Source organism: Oncorhynchus mykiss, chromosome 26 (assembly GCF_013265735.2).
Source record: "Oncorhynchus mykiss isolate Arlee chromosome 26, USDA_OmykA_1.1, whole genome shotgun sequence".
Lineage (NCBI taxonomy): Eukaryota > Metazoa > Chordata > Actinopteri > Salmoniformes > Salmonidae > Oncorhynchus > Oncorhynchus mykiss.
In genome coordinates, this window is record NC_048590.1 from 4,940,154 (window position 1) to 4,961,732 (window position 21,579).

At 44.1% G+C, this 21,579-nt stretch overlaps 1 protein-coding gene across 2 annotated transcripts in view; it reads right to left on the minus strand.

Moving 5' to 3' along the window:
- LOC110526851 (vacuolar protein sorting-associated protein 13C) overlaps positions 1-21,579 on the minus strand; it is a 253,457-nt gene that overhangs the window by 221,502 nt on the left and 10,376 nt on the right. For both annotated transcript variants that reach the window (XM_036963884.1, XM_036963883.1), the window contains exon 4: positions 9,760-9,855. In XM_036963884.1, the coding sequence (XP_036819779.1) occupies positions 9,760-9,855 (96 nt within the window). The remainder of the gene's footprint in view (positions 1-9,759; positions 9,856-21,579) is intronic.

Consider the following 21,579-nt stretch of genomic DNA (forward strand, 5'->3'; position numbering starts at 1 on the left):
GTTATGGATAGTAGGACTATTGAAACAGTCTCCCTCCCTCCCTCTCCTAGTGTTATGGATTGTAGGACTATTGAAACAGTCTCCCTCCCTCCCTCTCCTAGTGTTATGGATTGTAGGACTATTGAAACAGTCTCCCTCCCTCCCTCTCCTAGTGTTATGAATAGTAGGACTATTGAAACAGTCTCCCTCCCTCCCTCTCCTAGTGTTATGGATTGTAGGACTATTGAAACAGTCTCCCTCCCTCCCTCTCCTAGTGTTATGAATAGTAGGACTATTGAAACAGTCTCCCTCCCTCTCCTAGTGTTATGAATAGTAGGACTATTGAAACAGTCTCCCTCCCTCTCCTAGTGTTATGAATAGTAGGACTATTGAAACAGTCTCCCTCCCTCTCCTAGTGTTATGAATAGTAGGACTATTGAAACAGTCTCCCTCCCTCTCCTAGTGTTATGAATAGTAGGACTATTGAAACAGTCTCCCTCCCTCTCCTAGTGTTATGAATAGTAGGACTATTGAAACAGTCTCCCTCCCTCTCCTAGTGTTATGAATAGTAGGACTATTGAAACAGTCTCCCTCTCCCTCCTAGTGTTATGAATAGTAGGACTATTGAAACAGTCTCCCTCTCTCCCTCTCCTAGTGTTATGAACAGTGGGACTATTGAAACAGTCTCCCTCTCCCTCTCCTAGTGTTATGAACAGTAGGACTATTGAAACAGTCTCCCTCCCTCTCCTAGTGTTATGAATAGTAGGACTATTGAAACAGTCTCCCTCTCCCTCCTAGTGTTATGAATAGTAGGACTATTGAAACAGTCTCCCTCTCCCTCCCTCTCCTAGTGTTATGAATAGTAGGACTATTGAAACAGTCTCCCTCTCTCTCCTAGTGTTATGAATAGTAGGACTATTGAAACAGTCTCTCTCTCCTAGTGTTATGGATAGTAGGACTATTGAAACAGTCTCCCTCCCTCCCTCTCCTAGTGTTATGAATAGTAGGACTATTGAAACAGTCTCCCTCCCTCTCCTAGTGTTATGAATAGTAGGACTATTGAAACAGTCTCCCTCCCTCTCCTAGTGTTATGAATAGTAGGACTATTGAAACAGTCTCCCTCTCTCTCCTAGTGTTATGAATAGTAGGACTATTGAAACAGTCTCCCTCTCCTAGTGTTATGAATAGTAGGACTATTGAAACAGTCTCCCTCTCTCTCCTAGTGTTATGAATAGTAGGACTATTGAAACAGTCTCCCTCCCTCTCCTAGTGTTATGAATAGTAGGACTATTGAAACAGTCTCCCTCCCTCTCCTAGTGTTATGAATAGTAGGACTATTGAAACAGTCTCTCTCCCTCCCTCTCCTAGTGTTATGAATAGTAGGACTATTGAAACAGTCTCTCTCCCTCTCTCTCCTAGTGTTATGAATAGTAGGACTATTGAAACAGTCTCCCTCCCTCTCCTAGTGTTATGAATAGTAGGACTATTGAAACAGTCTCCCTCCCTCTCCTAGTGTTATGAATAGTAGGACTATTGAAACAGTCTCCCTCCCTCTCCTAGTGTTATGAATAGTAGGACTATTGAAACAGTCTCCCTCTCCCTCCTAGTGTTATGAATAGTAGGACTATTGAAACAGTCTCCCTCCCTCTCCTAGTGTTATGAATAGTAGGACTATTGAAACAGTCTCCCTCCCTCTCCTAGTGTTATGAATAGTAGGACTATTGAAACAGTCTCCCTCTCCCTCCTAGTGTTATGAATAGTGGGACTATTGAAACAGTCTCCCTCCCTCTCCTAGTGTTATGAATAGTAGGACTATTGAAACAGTCTCCCTCCCTCTCCTAGTGTTATGAATAGTAGGACTATTGAAACAGTCTCCCTCTCTCTCCTAGTGTTATGAATAGTAGGACTATTGAAACAGTCTCCCTCCCTCTCCTAGTGTTATGAATAGTAGGACTATTGAAACAGTCTCCCTCCCTCTCCTAGTGTTATGAATAGTAGGACTATTGAAACAGTCTCCCTCTCTCTCCTAGTGTTATGAATAGTAGGACTATTGAAACAGTCTCCCTCTCCTAGTGTTATGAATAGTAGGACTATTGAAACAGTCTCCCTCCCTCTCCTAGTGTTATGAATAGTAGGACTATTGAAACAGTCTCCCTCCCTCTCCTAGTGTTATGAATAGTAGGACTATTGAAACAGTCTCCCTCCCTCTCCTAGTGTTATGAATAGTAGGACTATTGAAACAGTCTCCCTCCCTCTCCTAGTGTTATGAATAGTAGGACTATTGAAACAGTCTCCCTCTCCCTCCTAGTGTTATGAATAGTAGGACTATTGAAACAGTCTCTCTCCCTCTCCTAGTGTTATGAATAGTAGGACTATTGAAACAGTCTCCCTCCCTCTCCTAGTGTTATGAATAGTAGGACTATTGAAACAGTCTCCCTCCCTCCCTCTCCTAGTGTTATGAATAGTAGGACTATTGAAACAGTCTCCCTCCCTCTCCTAGTGTTATGAATAGTAGGACTATTGAAACAGTCTCCCTCCCTCCCTCTCCTAGTGTTATGAATAGTAGGACTATTGAAACAGTCTCCCTCTCCCTCCTAGTGTTATGAATAGTAGGACTATTGAAACAGTCTCCCTCCCTCTCCTAGTGTTATGAATAGTAGGACTATTGAAACAGTCTCCCTCTCCCTCCTAGTGTTATGAATAGTAGGACTATTGAAACAGTCTCTCTCCCTCTCCTAGTGTTATGGATAGTAGGACTATTGAAACAGTCTCCCTCCCTCTCCTAGTGTTATGAATAGTAGGACTATTGAAACAGTCTCCCTCTCCCTCCTAGTGTTATGAATAGTAGGACTATTGAAACAGTCTCCCTCCCTCCCTCTCCTAGTGTTATGAATAGTAGGACTATTGAAACAGTCTCCCTCCCTCTCCTAGTGTTATGAATAGTAGGACTATTGAAACAGTCTCCCTCTCCTAGTGTTATGGATAGTAGGACTATTGAAACAGTCTCCCTCTCCCTCCTAGTGTTATGAATAGTAGGACTATTGAAACAGTCTCCCTCTCCCTCCTAGTGTTATGAATAGTAGGACTATTGAAACAGTCTCCCTCCCTCTCCTAGTGTTATGAATAGTAGGACTATTGAAACAGTCTCCCTCCCTCCCTCTCCTAGTGTTATGAATAGTAGGACTATTGAAACAGTCTCCCTCTCCCTCCTAGTGTTATGAATAGTAGGACTATTGAAACAGTCTCCCTCCCTCCCTCTCCTAGTGTTATGAATAGTAGGACTATTGAAACAGTCTCCCTCCCTCTCCTAGTGTTATGAATAGTAGGACTATTGAAACAGTCTCCCTCCCTCTCCTAGTGTTATGAATAGTAGGACTATTGAAACAGTCTCCCTCTCTCTCCTAGTGTTATGAATAGTAGGACTATTGAAACAGTCTCCCTCTCCTAGTGTTATGAATAGTAGGACTATTGAAACAGTCTCCCTCCCTCCCTCTCCTAGTGTTATGGATAGTAGGACTATTGAAACAGTCTCCCTCCCTCCCTCTCCTAGTGTTATGAATAGTAGGACTATTGAAACAGTCTCTCTCCCTCCCTCTCCTAGTGTTATGAAGAGTAGGACTATTGAAACAGTCTCCCTCCCTCTCCTAGTGTTATGAATAGTAGGACTATTGAAACAGTCTCCCTCCCTCTCCTAGTGTTATGAATAGTAGGACTATTGAAACAGTCTCCCTCCCTCTCCTAGTGTTATGAATAGTAGGACTATTGAAACAGTCTCCCTCTCCTAGTGTTATGAATAGTAGGACTATTGAAACAGTCTCCCTCCCTCCCTCTCCTAGTGTTATGGATAGTAGGACTATTGAAACAGTCTCCCTCCCTCTCCTAGTGTTATGAATAGTAGGACTATTGAAACAGTCTCCCTCTCCCTCCTAGTGTTATGAATAGTAGGACTATTGAAACAGTCTCTCTCCCTCTCCTAGTGTTATGAATAGTAGGACTATTGAAACAGTCTCCCTCCCTCTCCTAGTGTTATGAATAGTAGGACTATTGAAACAGTCTCCCTCCCTCCGTCTCCTAGTGTTATGAATAGTAGGACTATTGAAACAGTCTCTCTCCGTCTCCTAGTGTTATGAATAGTAGGAATATTGAAACAGTCTCCCTCCCTCTCCTAGTGTTATGAATAGTAGGGACTATTGAAACAGTCTCCCTCCCTCTCCTAGTGTTATGAATAGTAGGACTATTGAAACAGTCTCCCTCCCTCTCCTAGTGTTATGAATAGTAGGACTATTGAAACAGTCTCCCTCTCCTAGTGTTATGAATAGTAGGACTATTGAAACAGTCCCTCTCTCCCTCCTAGTGTTATGAAGGAGCCTGACTGCCTTCAGGACCGTGTTCGTGTCCATGGATAACTCAAGGTCTTTGTGTCCAGTGGTTGCCTAGCAGCAGAGGTGTTTTCTCTAGATGTGTCAACCAAAACAGATTAATAATCACATCTAAAACACACAGTACAGGAAGAAGGGCTGGGCCATACATCGTCTTATTAAAGAATCTAAAACACACAGTACAGGATGAAGGGCTGGGCCATACATCGTCTTATTAAAGAATCTAAAACACACAGTACAGGAAGAAGGGCTGGGCCATACATCGTCTTATTAAAGACTCTAAAACACACAGTACAGGAAGAAGGGCTGGGCCATACATCGTCTTATTAAAGAATCTAAAACACACAGTACAGGATGAAGGGCTGGGCCATACATCGTCTTATTAAAGAATCTAAAACACACAGTACAGGATGAAGGGCTGGGCCATACATCGTCTTATTAAAGAATCTAAAACACACAGTACAGGATGAAGGGCTGGGCCATACATCGTCTTATTAAAGAATCTAAAACACACAGTACAGGATGAAGGGCTGGGCCATACATCGTCTTATTAAAGAATCTAAAACACACAGTACAGGAAGAAGGGCTGGGCCATACATCGTCTTATTAAAGAATCTAAAACACACAGTACAGGATGAAGGGCTGGGCCATACATCGTCTTATTAAAGAATCTAAAACACACAGTACAGGATGAAGGGCTGGGCCATACATCGTCTTATTAAAGAATCTAAAACACACAGTACAGGATGAAGGGCTGGGCCATACATCGTCTTATTAAAGAATCTAAAACACACAGTACAGGATGAAGGGCTGGGCCATACATCGTCTTATTAAAGAATCTAAAACACACAGTACAGGATGAAGGGCTGGGCCATACATCGTCTTATTAAAGAATCTAAAACACACAGTACAGGATGAAGGGCTGGGCCACACATCGTCTTATTAAAGAATCTAAAACACACAGTACAGGATGAAGGGCTGGGCCATACATCGTCTTATTAAAGAATCTAAAACACACAGTACAGGATGAAGGGCTGGGCAACACATCGTCTTATTAAAGAATCTAAAACACACAGTACAGGATGAAGGGCTGGGCCATACATCGTCTTATTAAAGAATCTAAAACACACAGTACAGGAAGAAGGGCTGGGCCATACATCGTCTTATTAAAGAATCTAAAACACACAGTACAGGATGAAGGGCTGGGCCATACATCGTCTTATTAAAGAATCTAAAACACACAGTGCAGGATGAAGGGCTGGGCCATACATCGTCTTATTAAAGAATCTAAAACACACAGTACAGGATGAAGGGCTGGGCCATACATCGTCTTATTAAAGAATCTAAAACACACAGTACAGGATGAAGGGCTGGGCCATACATCGTCTTATGTCTTATTAAAGAATCTAAAACACACAGTACAGGATGAAGGGCTGGGCCATACATTGTCTTATTAAAGAATCTAAAACACACAGTACAGGATGAAGGGCTGGGCCATACATCGTCTTATTAAAGAATCTAAAACACAGTACAGGATGAAGGGCTGGGCCATACATCGTCTTATTAAAGAATCTAAAACACACAGTACAGGATGAAGGGCTGGGCCATACATCATCTTATTAAAGAATCTAAAACACACAGTACAGGATGAAGGGCTGGGCCATACATCGTCTTATGTCTTATTAAATAATCTAATGTAAATGTCACAATTGAATGTGAAATGACACTGGAACTTCCATTCAACAAATGATATCTGAAAAACCTTCTTGATTAACGGAAACGTCCGGATTGTTATTTTTCATGACTCAAAACAAGACACATTGAAAAAAAAAAACATGAGACATTTTGTAAACTTGCAGAAAGAAGACTTGTGTTTCAGACAGAAGTATAGACCTCATAACCAACCAAGGATGTAAAACACTATCTGTCTGTTAGTAGATTGGAGCTGGTGTTTAATGGAAGTATAGACCCCATAACCAACCAAGGATGTAAAACACTATCTGTCTGTTAGTAGATTGGTGCTGGTGTTTAATGGAAGTATAGACCCCATAACCAACCAAGGATATAAAACACCTGTTAGTAGATTGGAGTTGGTGTTTAATGGGGTATAGACCCCATAACCAACCAAGGATATAAAACACCTGTTAGTAGATTGGACCTGGTGTTTAATGGAGGTATAGACCCCATAACCAACCAAGGGTATAAAACACCTGTTAGTAGATTGGAGCTGGTGTTTAATGGAGGTATAGACCCCATAACCAACCAAGGATATAAAACACCTGTTAGTAGATTGGAGCTGGTGTTTAATGGAAGTATAGACCCCATAACCAACCAGGGGTATAAAACACTGGGACAGATAAAGACTTAAAGCGGATATACAGGTACCGTATAACTGTCATTGTGTTAGTATCTGACTCAGCTATTCATGTGTTCTCAGGACAAAACCTTGCCATCGAAAACAGGTCCCCCCCAAAAAACAAAAAGTCTGGAGAAGCTCAGAAGATTCCAGAATAAAACCCACAATACAAACCATTCTAATACTACACTACCAGTGTTAAATCATCAAGCTGAAACGACTAGCGGTATAGTCTGGTTCTGGGGAGATACTGGTCGTGGAGGGTTTTATTCCAGCCTAGCGGTATAGTCTGGTTCTGGGGAGATACTGGTCGTGGAGGGTTTTATTCTAGACTAGCGGTATAGTCTGGTTCTGGGGAGATACTGGTCGTGGAGGGTTTTATTCTAGCCTAGCGGTATAGTCTGGTTCTGGGGAGATACTGGTCGTGGAGGGTTTTATTCCAGCCTAGCGGTATAGTCTGGTTCTGGGGAGATACTGGTCGTGGAGGGTTTTATTCTAGCCTAGCGGTATAGTCTGGTTCTGGGGAGATACTGGTCGTGGAGGGTTTTATTCTAGCCTAGCGGTATAGTCTGGTTCTGGGGAGATACTGGTCGTGGAGGGTTTTATTCCAGCCTAGCGGTATAGTCTGGTTCTGGGGAGATACTGGTCGTGGAGGGTTTTATTCTAGCCTAGCGGTATAGTCTGGTTCTGGGGAGATACTGGTCGTGGAGGGTTTTATTCCAGCCTAGCGGTATAGTCTGGTTCTGGGGAGATACTGGTCGTGGAGGGTTTTATTCCAGACTAGCGGTATAGTCTGGTTCTGGGGAGATACTGGTCGTGGAGGGTTTTATTCTAGCCTAGCGGTATAGTCTGGTTCTGGGGAGATACTGGTCGTGGAGGGTTTTATTCTAGCCTAGCGGTATAGTCTGGTTCTGGGGAGATACTGGTCGTGGAGGGTTTTATTCTAGCCTAGCGGTATAGTCTGGTTCTGGGGAGATACTGGTCGTGGAGGGTTTTATTCTAGCCTAGCGGTATAGTCTGGTTCTGGGGAGATACTGGTCGTGGAGGGTTTTATTCCAGCCTAGCGGTATAGTCTGGTTCTGGGGAGATACTGGTCGTGGAGGGTTTTATTCTAGACTAGCGGTATAGTCTGGTTCTGGGGAGATACTGGTCGTGGAGGGTTTTATTCCAGCCTAGCGGTATAGTCTGGTTCTGGGGAGATACTGGTCGTGGAGGCTTTTATTCTAGACTAGCGGTATAGTCTGGTTCTGAGGAGATACTGGTCGTGGAGGGTTTTATTCTAGACTAGCGGTATAGTCTGGTTCTGGGGAGATACTGGTCGTGGAGGGTTTTATTCTAGCCTAGCGGTATAGTCTGGTTCTGGGGAGATACTGGTCGTGGAGGGTTTTATTCTAGACTAGCGGTATAGTCTGGTTCTGGGGAGATACTGGTCGTGGAGGGTTTTATTCTAGACTAGCGGTATAGTCTGGTTCTGGGGAGATACTGGTCGTGGAGGGTTTTATTCCAGCCTAGCGGTATAGTCTGGTTCTGGGGAGATACTGGTCGTGGAGGGTTTTATTCTAGCCTAGCGGTATAGTCTGGTTCTGGGGAGATACTGGTCGTGGAGGGTTTTATTCCAGCCTAGCGGTATAGTCTGGTTCTGGGGAGATACTGGTCGTGGAGGGTTTTATTCCAGCCTAGCGGTATAGTCTGGTTCTGGGGAGATACTGGTCGTGGAGGGTTTTATTCTAGCCTAGCGGTATAGTCTGGTTCTGGGGAGATACTGGTCGTGGAGGGTTTTATTCTAGCCTAGCGGTATAGTCTGGTTCTGGGGAGATACTGGTCGTGGAGGGTTTTATTCTAGCCTAGCGGTATAGTCTGGTTCTGGGGAGATACTGGTCGTGGAGGGTTTTATTCTAGCCTAGCGGTATAGTCTGGTTCTGGGGAGATACTGGTCGTGGAGGGTTTTATTCCAGCCTAGCGGTATAGTCTGGTTCTGGGGAGATACTGGTCGTGGAGGGTTTTATTCCAGCCTAGCGGTATAGTCTGGTTCTGGGGAGATACTGGTCGTGGAGGGTTTTATTCTAGCCTAGCGGTATAGTCTGGTTCTGGGGAGATACTGGTCGTGGAGGGTTTTATTCTAGCCTAGCGGTATAGTCTGGTTCTGGGGAGATACTGGTCGTGGAGGGTTTTATTCCAGCCTAGCGGTATAGTCTGGTTCTGGGGAGATACTGGTCGTGGAGGGTTTTATTCCAGACTAGCGGTATAGTCTGGTTCTGGGGAGATACTGGTCGTGGAGGGTTTTATTCCAGCCTAGCGGTGTAGTCTGGTTCTGGGGAGATACTGGTCGTGGAGGGTTTTATTCCAGCCCCTCACTAAGACACCGGATTTAAATAAATCAAATGAAGGTATTTCAGATTGCTGAAATCGCTGATTCAGTTGTGTTTACTGCAGGGCTGGAACGAAAGCCTTGCACACCCAGACTCTCTCTAGGACAGGAGTTGGAGAACCCAGTGTTAAACAAAAGGAGAAAGAGGACATTCCCAGAGTCCAGAGAGAGACTTGATTGGTCTCAGTTCACCACCCTGAACCCAGACTGGAGGATCCTCTTACCATTGTATGGACATGTATGTAACTGAGACACAGCTGAAACACAGATAGCGCCATTGAAATATAGCTGGAGGCCACTGTAACTCATTATAGTACAGGACATTATTACAGTGGCATAACAGTCATCATGACAGTATTTAGTGGCATAGCAGTCTACAGGACAGTATTACAGTGTCACAAGTCTTAAAAAAATCAAGTGTCACAAATCTCAAAGAGTGTTATTATGAATCAATTCATGACACTGGCATGTAGGGCTAGATGTAGGCCAACACTAAATCATTTGGAATCGTTTGGAATCCTTTAGAATCGTTTGGAATCCTTTAGATTCATTTGGAATCTTTTAGATTCATTTGGAATCTTTTAGATTAATTTGGAATCATTTAGAATAATTTGGAATCATTTAGAATAATTTAGAGCCATAGAACACAAAGATAGAGGGTATAAACGGTTCCTTACTTGCTCCAGGAACCACCAGCAGATAGAGACCATCTAACGTTGCAACTACAGCATCATTGTACAAGTTCTTCCAAGGGATCTTCAATGTCAGTTTTCCTGAAAAACAACAAGGTCCTCAAGTCAATAGGAAGTCAAGAGGATGCAATAATAACATCTGAGTTATTTAATAACCTTACCTCATGGTATCTAACTACAATAACATCTGAGTTATTTAATAACCTTACCTCATGGTGTTCTGTATTATCTAACTACAATAACATTGAGTTATTTAATAACCTTACCTCATGGTATCTAACTACAATAACATCTGAGTTATTGAATAACCTTACCTCATGGTGTTCTGTAGACTTATCTAACTACAATAACATCTGAGTTATTTAACAACCTTACCTCATGGTGTTCTGTAGACTTATCTAACTACAATAACATCTGAGTTATTTAATAACCTTACCTCATGGTGTTCTGTATTATCTAACTACAATATCATCTGAGTTATTTAATAACCTTACCTCATGGTGTTCTGTATTATCTAACTACAATAACATCTGAGTTATTTAACAACCTTACCTCATGGTATCTAACTACAATAACATCGGAGTTATTTAATAACCTTACCTCATGGTGTTCTGTAGACTTATCTAACTACAATAACATCTGAGTTATTTAATAACCTTACCTCATGGTCTTCTGTAGACTTGTCTAACTACAACCTATTCTATCTGATATGCTGGTTTACCATATAAAGCTCGACTCAATTCATTCATGGTGGTTGTCGTTTGATTAGGTTGAGCCTTTGTTGCTTCTGATCTATTGAATCGATGTCGTCTAAACCAGGAATAGTTGGCCCCATTTTTCAGGCTGAGCATCTTTTCCTTCATAAAAACACCTTTCAGTTCCCACGACACTGTCTTTCAGAAGACAGACTACATTACAGCTCTAAACCAGACAGCACCATCCACACAGTGTCTGATGACTAGACTGACTAGACACCATCCACACAGTGTCTTTCAGAAGACAGACTACATACCAGCTCTAAACCAGACAGCACCATCCACACAGTGTCTTTCAGAAGACCGACTACATACCAGCTCTAAACCAGACAGCACCATCCACACAGTGTCTTTCAGAAGACCGAATACATACCAGCTCTAAACCAGACAGCACCATCCACACAGTGTCTTTCAGAAGACAGACTACATACCAGCTCTAAACCAGACAGCACCATCCACACAGTGTCTTTCAGAAGACAGACTACATACCAGCTCTAAACCAGACAGCACCATCCACACAGACTGACTAGACACCATCCACACAGTGTCTGATGACTAGACTGACTAGACACCATCCACACAGTGTCTGACTAGACACCATCCACACAGTGTCTGACTAGACACCATCCACACAGTGTCTTTCAGAAGACAGACTACATACCAGCTCTAAACCAGACAGCACCATCCACACAGACTGACTAGACACCATCCACACAGTGTCTGATGACTAGACTGTCTAGACACCATCCACACAGTGTCTTTCAGAAGACAGACTACATACCAGCTCTAAAACAGACAGCACCATCCACACAGACTGACTAGACACTATCCACACAGTGTCTAATGACTAGACTGACTAGACACCATCCACACAGTGTCTGATGACTAGACTGACTAGACACCATCCACACAGTGTCTGATGACTAGACTGACTAGACACCATCCACACAGTGTCTGATGGCTAGACTGACTAGACACCATCCACACAGTGTCTGATGACTAGACTGACTAGACACCATCCACACAGTGTCTGATGACTAGACACCATCCACACAGTGTCTGATGAATAGACTGACTAGACACCATCCACACAGTGTCTGATGAATAGACTGACTAGACACCATCCACACAGTGTCTGATGAATAGACTGACTAGACACCATCCACACAGTGTCTGACTAGACACCATCCACACAGTGTCTGATGAATAGACTGACTAGACACCATCCACACAGTGTCTGACTAGACACCATCCACACAGTGTCTGATGAATAGACTGACTAGACACCATCCACACAGTGTCTGATGAATAGTCTGACTAGACATCATCCACACAGTGTCTGATGACTAGACTGACTAGACATCATTCACACAGTGTCTGATGACTAGACTGACTAGACACCATCCACACAGTGTCTGATGACTAGACACCATCCACACAGTGTCTGATGAATAGTCTGACTAGACACCATCCACACATTGTCTGATGACTAGACTGACTAGACACCATCCACACAGTGTCTGATGACTAGACTGACTAGACACCATCCACACAGTGTCTGATGACTAGACTGACTAGACACCATCCACACAGTGTCTGATGACTAGACTGACTAGACACCATCCACACAGTGTCTGATGAATAGTCTGACTAGACACCATCCATACAGTGTCTGATGACTAGACTGACTAGACACCATCCACACAGTGTCTGATGAATAGTCTGACTAGACACCATCCATACAGTGTATGATGACTAGACACCATCCACACAGTGTCTGATGAATAGTCTGACTAGACACCATCCATACAGTGTATGATGACTAGACACCATCCACAGTGTCTGATGAATAGTCTGACTAGACACCATCCATACAGTGTCTGATGACTAGACACCATCCACACAGTGTCTGATGACTAGACACCATCCACAGTGTCTGATGAATAGTCTGACTAGACACCATCCACACAGTGTCTGATGAATAGTCTGACTAGACACCATCCATACAGTGTCTGATGTCTAGACACCATCCACACAGTGTCTGATGAATAGTCTGACTAGACACCATCCACACAGTGTCTGACTAGACACCATCCACACAGTGTCTGACTAGACACCATCCACACAGTGTCTGATTTTTTTTAATTTAATTTTAATTTATTTCACCTTTATTTAACCAGGTAGGCTAGTTGAGAACACCTTTATTTAACCAGGTAGGCAAGTTGAGAACAAGTTCTCATTTACAATTGCGACCTGGCCAAGATAAAGCAAAGCAGTTCGACACAATACAACGACACAGAGTTACACATGGAGTAAAACAAACATACAGTCAATAATACAGTATAAACAAGTCTATATACAATGTGAGCAAATGAGGTGAGAAGGGAGGTAAAGGCAAAAAAAAGGCCATGGTGGCAAAGTAAATACAATATAGCAAGTAAAACACTGGAATGGTAGTTTTGCAATGGAAGAATGTGCAAAGTAGAAATAAAAATAATGGGGTGCAAAGGAGCAAAATAAATAAATTAATTAAATACAGTTGGGAAAGAGGTAGTTGTTTGGGCTAAATTATAGGTGGGCTATGTACAGGTGCAGTAATCTGTGAGCTGCTCTGACAGTTGGTGCTTAAAGCTAGTGAGGGAGATAAGTGTTTCCAGTTTCAGAGATTTTTGTAGTTCGTTCCAGTCATTGGCAGCAGAGAACTGGAAAGAGAGGCGGCCAAAGAAAGAATTGGTTTTGGGGGTGACTAGAGAGATATACCTGCTGGAGCGTGTGCTACAGGTGGGAGATGCTATGGTGACCAGCGAGCTGAGATAAGGGGGGACTTTACCTAGCAGGGTCTTGTAGATGACATGGAGTCAGTGGGTGTGGCGACGAGTATGAAGCGAGGGCCAGCCAACGAGAGCGTACAGGTCGCAATGGTGGGTAGTATATGGGGCTTTGGTGACAAAACGGATTGCACTGTGATAGACTGCATCCGATTTGTTGAGTAGGGTATTGGAGGCTATTTTGTAAATGGCATCGCCAAAGTCGAGGATTGGTAGGATGGTCAGTTTTACAAGGGTTATGTTTGGCAGCATGAGTGAAGGATGCTTTGTTGCGAAATAGGAAGCCAATTCTAGATTTAACTTTGGATTGGAGATGTTTGATACGGGTCTGGAAGGAGAGTTTACAGTCTAACCAGACACCTAAGTATTTGTAGTTGTCCACGTATTCTAAGTCAGAGCCGTCCAGAGTAGTGATGTTGGACAGGCGGGTAGGTGCAGGTAGCGATCGGTTGAAGAGCATGCATTTAGTTTTGCTTGTATTTAAGAGCAATTGGAGGCCACGGAAGGAGAGTTGTATGGCATTGAAGCTTGCCTGGAGGGTTGTTAACACAGTGTCCAAAGAAGAGCCGGAAGTATACAGAATGGTGTCGTCTGCGTAGAGGTGGATCAGAGACTCACCAGCAGCAAGAGCGACCTCATTGATGTATACAGAGAAGAGAGTCGGTCCAAGAATTAAACCCTGTGGCACCCCCATAGAGACTGCCAGAGGTCCGGACAGTAGTTGGTGAACCAGGCGAGGCAATCATTTGAGAAACCAAGGCTGTTGAGTCTGCCGATGAGGATGTGGTGATTGACAGAGTCGAAAGCCTTGGCCAGATCAATGAATACGGCTGCACAGTAATGTTTCTTATCGATGGCGGTTAAGATATCGTTTAGGACCTTGAGCGTGGCTGAGGTGCACCCATGACCAGCTCTGAAACCAGATTGCATAGCAGAGAAGGTATGGTGAGATTCGAAATGGTCGGTAATCTGTTTGTTGACTTGGCTTTCGAAGACCTTAGAAAGGCATGGTAGGATAGATATAGGTCTGTAGCAGTTTGGGTCAAGAGTGTCCCCCCCTTTGAAGAGGGGGCAGCTGCTTTCCAATCTTTGGGAATCTCAGACGACACGAAAGAGAGGTTGAACAGGCTAGTAATAGGGGTGGCAACAATTTCGGCAGATAATTTTAGAAAGAAAGGGTCCAGATTGTCTAGCCCGGCTGATTTGTAGGGGTCCAGATTTTGCAGCTCTTTCAGAACATCAGCTGAATGGATTTGGGAGAAGGAGAAATGGGGAAGGCTTGGGCGAGTTGCTGTTGGGGGCGCAGTGCTGTTGACAGGGGTAGGAGTAGCCAGGTGGAAAGCATGGCCAGCAGTAGAAAAATGCTTATTGAAATTTTCAATTATGGTGGATTTATCAGTGGTGACAGTGTTTCCTATCTTCAGTGCAGTGGGCAGCTGGGAGGAGGTGTTCTTATTCTCCATGGACTTTACAGTGTCCCAGAACTTTTTTGAGTTAGTGTTGCAAGAAGCAAATTTCTGCTTGAAAAAGCTAGCCTTGGCTTTTCTAACTGCCTGTGTATAATGGTTTCTAGCTTCCCTGAACAACTGCATATCACGGGGGCTGTTCGATGCTAATGCAGAACGCCATAGGATGTTTTTGTGTTGGTTAAGGGCAGTCAGGTCTGGGGAGAACCAAGGGCTATATCTGTTCCTGGTTCTAAATTTCTTGAATGGGGCATGTTCATTTAAGATGGTTAGGAAGGCATTTAAAAAAAATATCCAGGCATCCTCTACTGACGGGATGAGGTCAATATCCTTCCAGGATACCCCGGCCAGGTCGATTAGAAAGGCCTGCTCGCTGAAGTGTTTCAGGGAGCGTTTTACAGTGATGAGAGGAGGTCGTTTGACCGCTGACCCATTACGGATGCAGGCAATGAGGCAGTGATCGCTGAGATCTTGGTTGAAGACAGCAGAGGTGTATTTAGAGGGGAAGTTGGTTAGGATGATATCTATGAGGGTGCCCGTGTTTAAGGCTTTGGGGAGGTACCTGGTAGGTTCATTGATAATTTGTGTGAGATTGAGGGCATCAAGTTTAGATTGTAGGATGGCTGGGGTGTTAAGCATGTTCCAGTTTAGGTCGCCTAGCAGCACGAGCTCTGAAGATAGATGGGGGGCAATCAGTTCACATATGGTGTCCAGAGCACAGCTGGGGGCAGAGGGTGGTCTATAGCAGGCGGCAACGGTGAGAGACTTGTTTTTAGAGAGGTGGATTTTTAAAAGTAGAAGTTCAAATTGTTTGGGTAAAGACCTGGATAGTAGGACAGAACTCTGCAGGCTATCTTTGCAGTAGATTGCAACACCGCCCCCTTTGGCAGTTCTATCTTGTCTGAAAATGTTGTAGTTTGGAATTAAAATGTCTGAATTTTTGGTGGTCTTCCTAAGCCAGGATTCAGACACAGCTAGAACATCCGGGTTGGCAGAGTGTGCTAAAGCAGTGAATAGAACAAACTTAGGGAGGAGGCTTCTAATGTTAACATGCATGAAACCAAGGCTATTACGGTTACAGAAGTCGTCAAAAGAGAGCGCCTGGGGAATAGGAGTGGAGCTAGGCACTGCAGGGCCTGGATTCACCTCTACATCGCCAGAGGAACATAGGAGGAGTAGAATAAGGGTGCGACTAAAAGCAATAAGAATTGGTCGTCTAGAACGTCTGGAACAGAGAGTAAAAGGAGGTTTCTGGGGGCGATAAAATAGCATCAAGGTATAATGTACAGACAAAGGTAAGGTAGGATGTGAATACAGTGGAGGTAAACCTAGGTATTGAGTGATGAAGAGAGAGATATTGTCTCTAGAAACATCATTGAAACCAGGAGATGTCATTGCATGTGTGGGTGGTGGAACTAATAGGTTGGATAAGGTATAGTGAGCAGGACTAGAGGCTCTACAGTGAAATAAGCCAATAAACACTAACCAGAACAGCAATGGACAAGACATATTGACATTAAGGAGAGGCATGCTTAGTCGAGTGATCAAAAGGGTCCAGTGAGTGGAGAGGTTGGTTGAGGGTCACGGCGATTTAGACAGCTAGCCAGGCCAACCGGTAGCAAGCTAGCATAGGATGGAGTCTGTTGTTAGCCACCTCTTGCGTTCGGTCAGTAGATTAGTGGGGTTCCGTGTGGTAGAGGGGATTAATCCAAATCACACAACAACAACAAAAATAAGAACAATAGATATAGTTATAGAGGCCCGAGAAGAAAACATAATAATAATAAAAATAAATAAATTGTCCGATTGTCTATTCAGATAGCAGCCGGTAAGACAGCTAACGGTTAGCGGGCCGCAGATGGGCGTTCAGGTAACGTCGCGACAGAGGAGCCAGCCGGATCTCATTCAGGTAGATAACGTCGGCAGTCCAGTTGTGAAGGCCCGGTGGGGCTCCGCGTAGGCAGTGAAACGGGTCCGGATAGGTGACTGCAGCCCAGGAGTGAATGATGGAACTCAGGAGTGATTGACGGAGCTGGCTAGCACCGGAACAATCGATGTTCGCTCCGGAATCGACGAAAGCCGACTGTCACACGGATAGCAGCTAGCTAGCTGTGAGATCCGGGTATGAATGTCCAGAGAGCAGTTGAAATCCAGGGACATGGAGAGAAAAATTGGTCCGGTATGTTCCATTCCGAGCCGCGCTGCGCCGTACAAAACTGGCGATAGATTTTCGATAGATTTTCGAGCTAAAGGATAGCTGATGACCACAAACCGTGGTTAGCTGAATACTAACGATTTCCCAGTAAAGAAGCTAACTAGCTTCTGATTAGCTTCTGGATTAGCTTCTGGGCTAGCTCCTGGCTAGCTTCTGGCTAGTTTCTGGCTAGCTTCTTGGAGGATTACAGATCTGAGGTAAATAATACTTTTTTATAAATATAAATTGGTGAGGCTGGTTGCAGGAGAGTGTTTAGAAGATGAGTTGATGGAAAATAAAAATAAAATGTATGTGAAAAAAGTTGTAAATATATATATATACAGGACACGACAAGACGAGGACAAAAGACGTCTGAACTGCTATGCGATCTTGGATGACTAGACACCATCCACACAGTGTCTGATGACTAGACACCATCCACACAGTGTCTGATGACTAGACACCATCCACACAGTGTCTGACGACTAGACACCATCCACACAGTGTCTGACTAGACACCATCCACACAGTGTCTGACTAGACACCATCCACACAGTGTCTGACTAGACACCATCCACACAGTGTCTGAAGACTAGACACCTTTTTGAATGGCATCAAAAATCACTTTGCTGCGACTGGGGGGGGGGGGTAAAACCTGAATAAAAAAATATGTTTTATTCAATCCATTTACTGATAAAAAGCCAGATATTCTATTTATTTATTTATTTAACTAGGCAAGTCAGTTAAGAACAAAAAAGGCACCTGTTGGGTTTAGTTGGGGCCTAATTCAATGTGGGGCAACACTGTGCTGCTCGTAATGAATAAAATAAACTTTAAAAACATCCATTCTTTCAAAATGTCTCACAGTGTTGTGAACAAACCTCTGGGTGGCGTGGACACTTTCCCCAGCAGAGATATGAAGCATCTTAGGACTGCAGTAGTTTCTCTAATGTCATTAAAGGATTATCAGAGAAAGTGTCCAGGTGAGGTCAAGAAAGACACTCGTCACCATAGACACAACTAGTTTTTAGAAGTGAAGGGAGAAAGTCCCTCGGGACCACAGTCACGTGACTGGAACCCTCACGGCCGAGGTACACCCAATATGGCCGCTGGTCAGCTCAATACACAACATTAGACCTCTGTCTGGGACACACACACACACTCACGGCCGAGGTACACCCAATATGGACGCTGGTCAGCTCCATACACAACATTAGACCTCTGTCTGGGACACACACACACACTCACGGCCGAGGTACACCCAATATGGACGCTGGTCAGCTCAATACACAACATTAGACCTCTGTCTGGGACACACACACACACACTCACGGCCGAGGTACACCCAACATGGACGCTGGTCAGCTCAATACACAACATTAGACCTCTGTCTGGGACACACACACACACTCTAGGCCGAGGTACACCCAATATGGACGCTGGTCAGCTCCACCCACCGTGACAAGTTCCCTGGAATGGGAAAAATACCCATTCTAGTCATTCTATATCTATGGGACAGAGAATCTACTCACAGCACAGCACGTCTCCCATTAGAGCTCATTAACATCTCCTCAATACACAACATTAGACCTCTGTCTGGGGGGGTGGGGGGGGGGCACAAAGCCAAGGGCAGAGTTGAACATTCTCTCAGAGTATTTAGGTGATTTAATCTATAGGGCCTGGGCTCCATCCTTTACTCATGTGATGTTTAAAAACGAGCCAAAAGGCTAAATCTATCCTAAAAAGTTACTATACAGGACCTGGAACAAGACTGCTTGATGTTAAACAACAACGGCTATAAGGGTTGTAATGCAGTGAGGATACAGCCTCTGGTGGGCTTTGATTACAGAGAGAACAGATCTCATCACAGACCGTCTCATCCAGAATGAGAGAAATTACCTCTGTTCTACACATCTAGTTTACAGGGTAACCTGTTAACTAGCTCTATTCTACACATCTAGTTTACAGGGTAGAGTAACCTGTTAACTAGCTCTATTCTACACATCTAGTTTACAGGGTAACCTGTTAACTAGCTCTATTCTACACATCTAGTTTACAGGGTAACCTGTTAACTAGCTCTATTCTACACATCTAGTTTACAGGGTAACCTAACTAGCTCTATTCTACACATCTAGTTTACAGGGTAACCTAACTAGCTCTATTCTACACATCTAGTTTACAGGGTAGAGTAACCTGTTAACTAGTTCTATTCATCACATCTAGTTTACAGAGTAACCTGTTAACTAGCTCTGTTCTTCACATCTAGTTTACAGGGTAACCTGTTAACTAGCTCTATTCTACACATCTAGTTTACAGGGTAGAGTAACCTGTTAACTAGCTCTATTCTACACATCTAGTTTACAGGGTAACCTGTTAACTAGCTCTGTTCTTCACATCTAGTTTACAGGGTAACCTGTTAACTAGCTCTGTTCTTCACATCTAGTTTACAGGGTAACCTGTTAACTAGCTCTATTCTACACATCTAGTTTACAGGGTAGAGTAACCTGTTAACTAGCTCTATTCTTCACATCTAGTTTACAGGGTAGAGTAACCTGTTAACTAGCTCTATTCTACACATCTAGTTTACAGGGTAACCTGTTAACTAGCTCTGTTCTTCACATCTAGTTTACAGGGTAACCTGTTAACTAGCTCTATTCTACACATCTAGTTTACAGGGTAGAGTAACCTGTTAACTAGCTCTATTCTTCACATCTAGTTTACAGGGTAGAGTAACCTGTTAACTAGCTCTATTCTACACATCTAGTTTACAGGGTAACCTGTTAACTAGCTCTATTCTACACATCTAGTTTACAGGGTAGAATAACCTGTTAACTAGCTCTGTTCTTCACATCTAGTTTACAGGGTAACCTGTTAACTAGCTCTATTCTACACATCTAGTTTACAGGGTAACCTGCTAACTAGCTCTGTTCTTCACATCTAGTTTACAGGGTAACCTGCTCTATTCTACACATCTAGTTTACAGGGTAACCTGTTAACTAGCTCTATTCTACACATCTAGTTTACAGGGTAACCTGTTAACTAGCTCTATTCTACACATCTAGTTTACAGGGTAATGAGGAGCAATGAGGAGCAATGAGGAGCAATGAGGAGCAATGAGGAGCAATGAGGAGCAATGAGGAGCAATGAGGAGCAATGAGGAGGAATGAGGAGGAATGAGGAGGAATGAGGAGCAATGAGGAATGAGGAGCCATGAGGAGGAATGAGGAGCCATGAGGAGGAATGAGGAGCCATGAGGAGCCATGAGGAGGAATGAGGAGCCATGAGGAGGAATGAGGAGCCATGAGGAGGAATGAGGAGCAATGAGGAATGAGGAGCAATGAGGAGCCATGAGGAGCCATGAGGAGCCATGAGGAGCCATAAGGAGCCATGAGGAGCAATGAGGAGCAATGAGGAGCCATACTGCTAGAGGTGTAGAACGCTGTTCTGTCCATCTACGAGACATACTGCTAGAGGTGTAGAACTGAACCCTGTTCTGTCCATCTACGAGACATACTGCTAGAGGTGTAGAACCCTGTTCTGTCCATCTACGAGACATACTGCTAGAGGTGTAGAACTGAACCCTGTTCTGTCCATCTACGAGACATACTGCTAGAGGTGTAGAACCCTGTTCTGTCCATCCACAAGACATACCGCTAGAGGTGTAGAACCCTGTTCTGTCCATCCACGAGACATACTGCTAGAGGTGTAGGACCCTGTTCTGTCCATCCACGAGACATACTGCTAGAGGTGTAGAACCCTGTTCTGTCCATCCACGAGACATACTGCTAGAGGTGTGGAACCCTGTTCTATCCATCCACGAGACATACTGCTAGAGGTGTGGAACCCTGTTCTGTCCATCTACGAGACATACTGCTAGAGGTGTAGAACCCTGTTCTGTCCATCTACGAGACATACTGCTAGAGGTGTAGAACCCTGTTCTGTCCATCTATGAGACATACTGCTAGAGGTGTAGAACCCTTTTCTGTCCATCCACGAGACATACTGCTAGAGGTGTGGAACCCTGTTCTGTCCATCTACGAGACATACTGCTAGAGGTGTAGAACCCTGTTCTGTCCATCTACGAGACATACTGCTAGAGGTGTTGAACCCTGTTCTGTCCATCTACGAGACATACTGCTAGAGGTGTAGAACCCTGTTCTGTCCATCCACGAGACATACTGCCAGTCTAAGGCACTGTATCTCAGTGCTAGAGGCGTCACTACAGACACTCTGGTTTAAATCCAGGCTGTATCACAACCGGCCGTGATTGGGAGTCCCATAGGGCGGCTCTGAACTAAGACCCAGAACTACTCTGAACTAAGACCCAGGATCAGAGTCACTGAACAACCCTCTGAACTAAGACCCAGGTTCAGAGTTACTGAACTACCCTCTGAACTAAGACCCAGAATCAGAGTCACTGAACAACTCTCTGAACTAAGACCCAGGATCAGAGTCTCTGAACTAAGACCCAGAATCAGAGTCACAGAACAACCCGCTGAACTAAGACCCAGGTTCAGAGTCACTGAACTAAGACCCAGGATCAGAGTCTCTGAACTAAGACC